This window comes from Lutra lutra, chromosome 9, assembly GCF_902655055.1.
Source record: "Lutra lutra chromosome 9, mLutLut1.2, whole genome shotgun sequence".
Classification (NCBI taxonomy): domain Eukaryota; kingdom Metazoa; phylum Chordata; class Mammalia; order Carnivora; family Mustelidae; genus Lutra; species Lutra lutra.
The window spans coordinates 61,787,206-61,795,679 of record NC_062286.1 but is presented as its reverse complement, the minus strand read 5'-3'; the positions used below and the strand labels follow the sequence as shown (position 1 = coordinate 61,795,679).

Genomic DNA, 8,474 nt, shown 5'->3' with positions numbered 1-8,474 from the left:
TATTGCAGATACTTGCTAGAAGGGAATCATCAATATGTTCCCTTCACTTAGCATCATGCCCTCTAGGTTCATCTGTGTGTAACATGGATCAGAATTTCATTCCTTTTTAAAGCTGAATAATATATCCCAACTTGGGTTGTTTCTACCTTTTGGCTCTCATGAATAGTGCTACTGTGAACATGGGTGTACAAACATCTGTTCCAATTCCTGCTTCACTTCTCTTGTGTATATACCCACAACTGAAATTACTAGATCATATGGAACTCAATATTTAATTTTTAAAAATATTTTAAATTTAAATTCAGTTAATTGGCATATAATCTTTATTTGTTTCAGGGGTACAGGTCTATGATTCATCAGTCTTTTATAATACCCAGCGCTCATTACAACACATAGCCTCCCCAGTGTCCATCACCCAGTTACCTCCGGGAACCCTCAGTTTGTTTCCTAAGATTAAGAGTCTCTAGGGCGCCTGGGTGGCTCAGTGGGTTAAGCCGCTGCCTTCGGCTCAGGTCATGATCTCAGGGTCCTGGGATCGAGGCCCACATCGGGCTCTCTGCAGGGAGAGAGCTTCCCTCTCTCTCTCTCTGCCTGCCTCTCCATCTACTTGTGATCTCTCTCTGTCAAATAAATAAATAAAATCTTTAAAAAAAAAAAAAAGTGTCTCTAATGGGCGCCTGGTTAAAGAGTCTCTTATGATTTGTCTGCCGCTTTGGTTTCATCTTGTTTCATTTTTTCCTTTCCTCTTCCCCTATGATTCTCTGCCTTGTTTCTTAAATTCTACATATCAGTGAAATTATATGATAATTGTCTGATTGACTTATTTCACTTAGCATAACACCCTCTAGTTCCATCCACATCATTGCAAATGCCAAGATTTCATTTTTGTTGACTATGTAATATTCCATCATGTGTGCATGTGTGTATACCACATCATCTTTATCCATTCATCTGTTGATGGGCATCTGAGCTCTATCCATAGTTTTTTGCTGCTATAAACATTGGGTTGCTGGTGCCCCTTCAGATCACCACATTTGCATCTTTGGGGTAAATACCCAGTAATACAATTACTGGGTCATAGGGAAGCTCTGTTTTCAGTTTTCTGAGGAACCGCCATACTCTTTTCCAGACTGGCTGCACTGTTTTACATTCTCACCGATACACAAGGATTGCAATTTCTCCACATTCTAACACTGTTTTCTTTTTTCTTCCCCGTTATAATGGCATGCTTTTTTGCTACATCCTGCTCTGTGTGACTGACTGTTTCTCAACATGTCTTCCCACAAGACTTTCAGAATCAAGTGATTCCTAGCCAAGAAACAAGCAGAATCATCCCATTCCCCAGTGGACTTGGGTGAAAACTGGTGATAAAATCAGGTACAGCTCCAAGAGGACATACTGGAGGAGAACCCGGCTAAGTCTAGAACGTGTCCCACATCATGAGATGACACACCTAGTTGGCACCACATATTAAGCTGCGTGCAGATCATATGTTCTATCCTGTCACTCTGTAAACATCCTTCCTACGGGACCAATAGACATGTTTTATCAGGGAAATGATTTTTCTGTTACTATGCCTTTGTACCAGTATATTGGTTCAGTAATGAATGTGAAACCTTTCAACTCTAAAAAATATATAAATAAATAAATAATAAAATAATGGCTTTATTAATGGGTATGAAGTGGTTACCTCATTGTAGTTTTGATTTGCTCCCTAATGGTTAGTGATGATGAGCATCTTTTTATGTGCTTATTATCCATTTACATATCTTCTTTGGAGAAATGTCTGTGCATTGCCCATTTTTTAATTGGGTTGTTTTTTGTTGTTGTTGAATTGTAGGAGTTCTTTATTTATTCTGGATATTAATCCATTATCAGATATGTGATTGCAAATACTTTCTCACGACTGAGTATGATGTAAGCTGTGGGGTTTCTATATATGGCCTTTGTTATGTTGGGGTAGTTTCCTTCTATTCCTAGTTTATTTGGTGTTTTTCATCATGAAAAGGATATTATGTCAAATGCCTTTCCTAAATCAGTTGAGACGATCATGTATTTTTCTCTTCATTCTGTTAATGTGGCATATTACACTGATTTTTGTATGTTGAGCCATCCTTGCATTTGTGGAATAAATTCCACTTTGTTATGGTATATAATCCTCTTAATATGCTGCTAAATTCAGTTTGCTAGTACTTTGTTGAGGATTTTTGCCTCAGTATTCATAAGGGAGATCAGTCTTTTAGGTTTCTTTTTCATGTAGTGTCTTTGGCTTTGGTATCAGGGTAATGCTGGCCTTATAAAATGAGTTATGAAATGTTCCCTTTTCTTCAGTTGTTTGGAAGAGTTTGAAGAAGATTGGTTAGTTCTTCTGTAAACGTTCAATAGAATTCCTCAGTGAAACCATCTGGTCCAGAACTTTTTTTTGTTTAGAGGTTTTCATTATTGATTTAATCTCCTCCTTATAATTCTAGTCAGATTTCCTATATCTTCATAATTCTGTCTTGATAGGTTTTGTGTTTCTAGAAATTTTTTCATTTCATCTGAATTACTCAATTTGTCAGCATACTACTGTTCGTAGTACTCAGGATATTTTTAATTTCTATAGAATTGGTTGTAATTTCCCACCATGTATAATTTTAGAACACACACCTGCATGCCAAGTGTACTTTGTTAGGCTCTGGAACCCATCTTTTTTTTTTTTTTTTTTTTTTAAAGATTTTATTTATTTATTTGACAGAGAGAGATCACAAGTAGACGGAGAGGCAGGCAGAGAGAGAGAGAGAGGGAAGCAGGCTCCCCGCTGAGCAGAGAGCCCGATGTGGGACTCGATCCCAGGACCCTGAGATCACGACCTGAGCCGAAGGCAGCGGCTTAACCCACTGAGCCACCCAGGCGCCCCTGGAACCCATCTTTGAATATCATGGCATCACAGACTTACAGTCCAGGGCACTTAAAATGTGATTTAAGGACCAAAGTTGGATAGCCTTCCACTTTTCAGAAATAAATAAATACACACACACACACACACACACATTTTATATATATATATATATATATATATATATATATATATATATATATTTAAGATATTGACTTAAGATATTTGATTTAAGAATTTAAGATATTTAAGAAATTTTCTTTAAGAATTTAAGAAATTCAGGGGCGCCTGGGTGGCTCAGTGGGTTAAGCCGCTGCCTTCAGCTCAGGTCATGATCCCGGGTCCTGGGTTCGAGCCCCGCGTCGGGCTTTCTGCTCAGCAGGGAGCCTGCTTCCTCTTCTCTCTCTGCCTGCCTCTCTGCCTGCTTGTGATTTCTCTCTGTCAAATAAATAAATAAAATCTTTAAAAAAAAAAGAATTTAAGAAATTCTTTGAAGAATTAAGGAATGAAAATTTTAAGGTATTGATTCCCAAGTCACATTCAGTAAAGGAAAGCCCTTATGATAGTCTTATCAGTCCTTCCTTGTTGCTAAATCTCTCTGGTCTCAAACTATATCTGATAAATAGCCTTGGAGCTAGGACTAGATAGCAGCGGTGCCCTGCAGTCCAGCACTACTCCTGGCAGATATTTCAATTCAGGGTGGGGATGAGGCTCCTTTTCCCTTTCTTTTCAGTATAATATCCACACAGTAGATGACACAAGGGACACTCATCTTAAGGATACAGTTTAATGGGCTTTTACATATGTCTAGACCTGTGTAACCAACAGTAGATCTAAAACATTCACATCTCCCAGAAAAATCCTTTATGTGTACATGAGATGCTGGGAAGATTTGGACTCTTAAAATCTCAGTCTGCCAGCAGTGTCGAGTAAGTAGAGTGAGAGGGACTCTGAGTCTTCATCTGGGCGCCTTGCTGAAGGAGGCATCTGTGGAATCTCACTCTGCTAGGAGTGGCTCAGATGTTCACATGTTCTAAAGAATCAGGCATGGCCTGAGCCCTCCAGCAAGCTCCAGGTGTGCTATCACACATGCCACACACATACACACCACACCTGCTACACACACCATCCTTTCAACATTTATGGGATTTGCAGGTCCTGAGTTGGTGGAGTATCCAAAGATTAAAAAAGCCACAGTCCTTGCCCTTTTGAAGGAGAGCCAGTGTTACTACAGCCCAGAGACACCTGGAACTCTTTTTCCAGTTTTTTAGATGTGATTGAAAGCAGCTGTCATATTCTTTTGTACCTTTCTTTGCTTCTCAGAAAATCCTAGCTCTTCCCTCCCTCTTCTTGTCATAAGCATCACTCACTCACCTGAAATTAGGTTGGGGGTGGGGTCGTTTTGACCTTGATCATCTTGCTCTGTTCCTGCTTCTTCAGCCATGGCTTCTAGAACTGCCAGTTTGCTTATTTGTCCGGGTAGTGGGTCCAGTGATGTGGTATTAGAAGGATATGGGCTATTTAATTTGGAGAGCATCCGTTAGCAGGTAAGTTGATTATTATAGAGAGGGATTTTATAAGAAGGAGGTGGGACTCATTGTTCATTGTCTGTGAAAGAAGCAGTAAAGAAATGCTCGGGTTAAGAAAGGAAAGCTGGGGGCGCCTGGGTGGCTCAGTGGGTTGGGCTGCTGCCTTCGGCTCAGGTCATGATCTCAGGGTCCTGGGATCGAGTCCCGCATCGGGCTCGCTGCTCAGCAAGAAGCCTGCTTCCCTCTCTCTCTCTCTGCCTGCCTCTCCGTCTACTTGTGATCTCTCTCTGTCAAATAAATAAATAAAATCTTTAAAAAAAAAAAAAAAAGAAAGAAAGGAAAGCTGGTGTTTGGAGAACAGGAAGAAAATCCTTGTCCAAATAGTGCCAGGATGGTGCCACATGGCCTCCACCCCAGCCCTCTGAGAGGAGAGGACAGTGAGACAGCAGCCCAGAGGAGAGTTTCTTAGTTCTCCTACTCCAGCTGACGGGCAGGGTTGTGCTGACACTATGGTCCTTCTAACCAAACCATTCCATGATTCTATGATGTCACTGAAGAGAGAAGAATGGGGAACTGGGTTTGGGTCCAGCTGCTCCAATTCCTCTCCTCTGGATTCTGATAGTTTTTGGGGTGAGGGGAGGTGAGCTGAGTGATCACTCGTGTCCCAGCTCAGTCTCCCCTCTAACCACCTCAGCCCCCACCACATTTATGGAGAGAAATTAGCCAGTGTGAGTCAACTTCATCGAAACAAACACAGCATCTTTTATGAAGCTGATAAAAGACAACAGTGAAAATAGCCTTTTATTCTTCTGTTTCTAGAAAACTTAAAGAACAAGAGAACTACATTCAAACAAAGCTGGAAAAGAATATATGTGCCATCTGTGATTGTGAGAGTGGACGAGTCTTCTAGCTAACCCTATGAGCTTTGAAACCACAGCAATCACTTTCTTCATCCTCCTTCTAATTTGCTTCATTTGCATCCTCCTTTTATTGGTGGTTTTTTTATATAAATGGTATAAATCCATGCTGATAAATTGGGATCAGATTTCAAGTCACATTAGCAAATATATCTAGAAATAATATAAATCAACTTGAAATAGAACAAATAATGCTATAGCTATTTACTTTTTCCATTTCAGAATTTTAGAAATTCTAATTTCCTGTTTAAAAATGAAATTCCATGCCAAGTAAATCAAGACCATTCTTCTATTTCTGAATTTTTTGCTTATTCGTTTTCAGTTTCCAAACCAAGAGCGATGAAGATACAGAAAAAAGTCCTTGTACAAATGTTAATGGAGGTGAAGATTGTTTAGCTACTAATGCAGCTACTGCAGAGACAGACAATTCAGGAGACCAAGAAAAGTAAGTCTGTACCATAGAATGTGATAGAAAGCCATTTTGGGGTATGATAATGGTGAATAACATGCATAAATTTTAAAAGTCCTGCTGATTACCCAGGCCTGTCCTAACACAAATCATGGACTTGAACGGACCGACGAGGCCTGGCATTCTTGTCCAGAGACGGAGTAAAGAAGAGGTGGTCACACCCTTAGAAAACAAAGAGAACATAGTAGAGAAAGAAGAGGACAAAACAAAAGAGAAAGAAGAGCCTAAGAATGCTGAAGGAAATGGTGAAGAGGTGATGGCCTTATCTCCCCCCAAGGACAAGGTCAGAATTTGTTTGATTGAAAAGGTGGTAAATTATTTGGCTAGGTACAGTGAGATGGTCTTGCCTGAAACTTAAGTCTGTACCTGGAAGGAGCACAATGTCTGTAGTTATCTAAACCATTCTTCTTAGTTCATCAATCCATGTTATTAAACCAGTCATGTACACCAGATCCAGACACTTGCTCATTTTTCACACTTACATTTGTGGTGTTCTTAATAATTCCCCTTCATTTTGCTTTTCTCAGAATCCTAGGATCTTAGAGCTGGCGGAATCCTTGGAGATCATCTAGAGATCCAGCCCTCTCATGTTACAAATGAGAAAATGTGGGGCGCCTGGGTGGCTCAGTGGGTTAAAGCCTCTGCCTTCGGCTCGGGTCATGATCTCAGGGTCCTGGGATCGAGCCCCACGTCGGGCTCTCTGCTGAGCGGGGAGCCTGTTTCCTCCTCTCTCTCTCTCTGCCTGCCTTTCTGCCTGCTTGTGATTTTTCTCTCTGTGTGTCAGAAAAATAAAATCTTAAAAAAAAAAAAATGAGAAAATGAGATGACTTGTTCAAGGTCATTCCTCCACCATGGCCAAGCTCAGGACCAGAGCCCATGCCCCTGTTCTGGTTCCAGGCTGTTCAACAGTACACAAACAGGCTTTCTTGAGCTCCCTGTCGGAACTCTCTGATAGGAACAGTTCGCATCTTCCCTCAACACAAGACCCATGCCCAAAGGCATGACGATGGCTTGGGGGACTCTCTTCTAACCACAGAGATATGAAAATTAGATCATGATGGATTATCACTGCTTTCCTGTATCATTTAGAAATACTTCTGTTTCTCAACTAGCAATGTTTCTTTTTTTAATGCTTCTTTTATAATTTTTTAAAATTTTTATTCACAGAACTCACCATAGCACATACCCTCCTCACTAACAATGCTTCTGTATTTAATTTAAAATATAAACTAAGTTAAAAATATAACATTTTTTAAAGCAGGACTTCTTGCCTTCATAAATTGATCTTTTGCACTGTTTGTTCCATTCTCTTGCAGGATGAAGATTTGCAAAAACCACCCATACCTCTCAGTACAACTCCCTCAGGTGTTGAAAACCCCAAAAGACCTTTAAAAGGAGTGACATTTTCTAGGGAGGTAATTGTTGTGGACCTTGGGAAGGAATACCCAACACCTCGAAGCTATACTCGAGAACATAAAGAAAGAAAATGAGCTCAAAAAAGGCTGAAAGTGAAAGAAATGTAAGCTTAGACTACCAGTGAAATGACTGGGGGTACAAGATCATGTTGAAACAGCAAAATATGGGGAATTAAGCACATACAAATAGTATTTTACCTTTGTGCAGAAAGAAGTGGGCTACATGCAAAGTTCTGTAAGTAAAATACCCAGAGCTTGAATATAGTGTTTTAAAAATTCAAATCTGAGTTCAAGAAATTGATTGTATTAAGTGTCCTTGAAACACTGTCTACTCAAACACTGTTCTAACATGTGAATAAAGTTATTTGTGTTTGCGCAGATGTCTATTAGGTAAATCATATTTAAGGGGAACTTTGGAGAAAACACCTGTTTCTTTTAATTTGTGGTTTTTAAAATTTAAATTCAATTAACATATAATGTTTTATTAGTTTCAGAGGTAGAGGTCAGGGATTCATTAGTTGCGTCTAATACCCTGTGCTCATTACATCATGTCCATCACATGGTTATCCCATCCTCCCACCCAACCTCCTCCAGCAACTCTGTTTGTTTCCTATGAAAAAGGGTCTCTTAAGGTTTGTCTCCCTCTCTGATTTTGTCCTGTTTTATTTTTCCTCCCTTCCCTATCATCCTCTGTTTTGTTTCTTAAATTCCACATGTGAGTGAAATCATATGATAATTGGCTTTCTCTGACTTATTTCACTTAGCATAATACCCTCTAGTTCCATCAATGTCATTGCAAATGGCAAGATTTCATTTTTTTTTAAAGATTTTATTTATTTATTTGACAGAGAGAGATCACAAGTAGGCAGAGAGGCAGGCAGAGAGAGAGGAAGGGAAGCAGGCTTCCCGCTGAGCAGCGAGCCCGATGCGGGACTCAATCCCAGGACTCTGGGATCATGACCTGAGCCGAAGGCAGCGGCTTAACCCACTGAGCCACCCAGGCGCCCCGCAAGATTTCATTTTTGATGGCTACATAGTATTCCATATTGTGTGTGTGTGTGTGTGTGTGTGTGTGTGTGTGTGTGTGTGTGTGTGTCTTCTTTATCCACTCATCTGTCAATGGACATCTGGGCTCTTTCCATAGTTTGGCTGTTGTGGACATTGCTGCTATAAACATTGGGATGCACATGCCCCTTCAGATCACTACATTTGTATCCTTGGGGTAAACACCTAATAGTGCAATTGCCGGGTTGTAGGGTTGTTCTA

At 40.2% G+C, this 8,474-nt stretch overlaps 1 protein-coding gene across 1 annotated transcript; it reads left to right on the top strand.

Annotated features, from left to right (window-relative positions):
* The first annotated feature begins 4,969 nt into the window (after positions 1 to 4,969).
* Positions 4,970 to 7,578, top strand: C9H2orf74 (chromosome 9 C2orf74 homolog). Its single transcript, XM_047745780.1, has 5 exons — positions 4,970 to 5,135; positions 5,227 to 5,420; positions 5,647 to 5,769; positions 5,866 to 6,076; positions 7,110 to 7,578. Exons 2-5 carry the CDS (start codon positions 5,326 to 5,328, stop codon positions 7,281 to 7,283), a joined length of 603 nt encoding a protein of 200 aa, XP_047601736.1. The 5' UTR covers positions 4,970 to 5,135; positions 5,227 to 5,325; the 3' UTR covers positions 7,284 to 7,578.
* Positions 7,579 to 8,474: the final 896 nt, after the last annotated feature.

Excerpts from the sequence above, each read along its gene's own strand:
- C9H2orf74 (XM_047745780.1), top strand. The coding sequence starts at position 5,326 with ATGAGCTTTGAAACCACAGCAATCACTTTCTTCATCCTCCTTCTAATT. Across the intron at positions 5,770-5,865 it reads AATTCAGGAGACCAAGAAAA|GCCTGTCCTAACACAAATCA; the intron begins GTAAGTCTGTAC and ends CTGATTACCCAG. Across the intron at positions 6,077-7,109 it reads TATCTCCCCCCAAGGACAAG|GATGAAGATTTGCAAAAACC; the intron begins GTCAGAATTTGT and ends ATTCTCTTGCAG.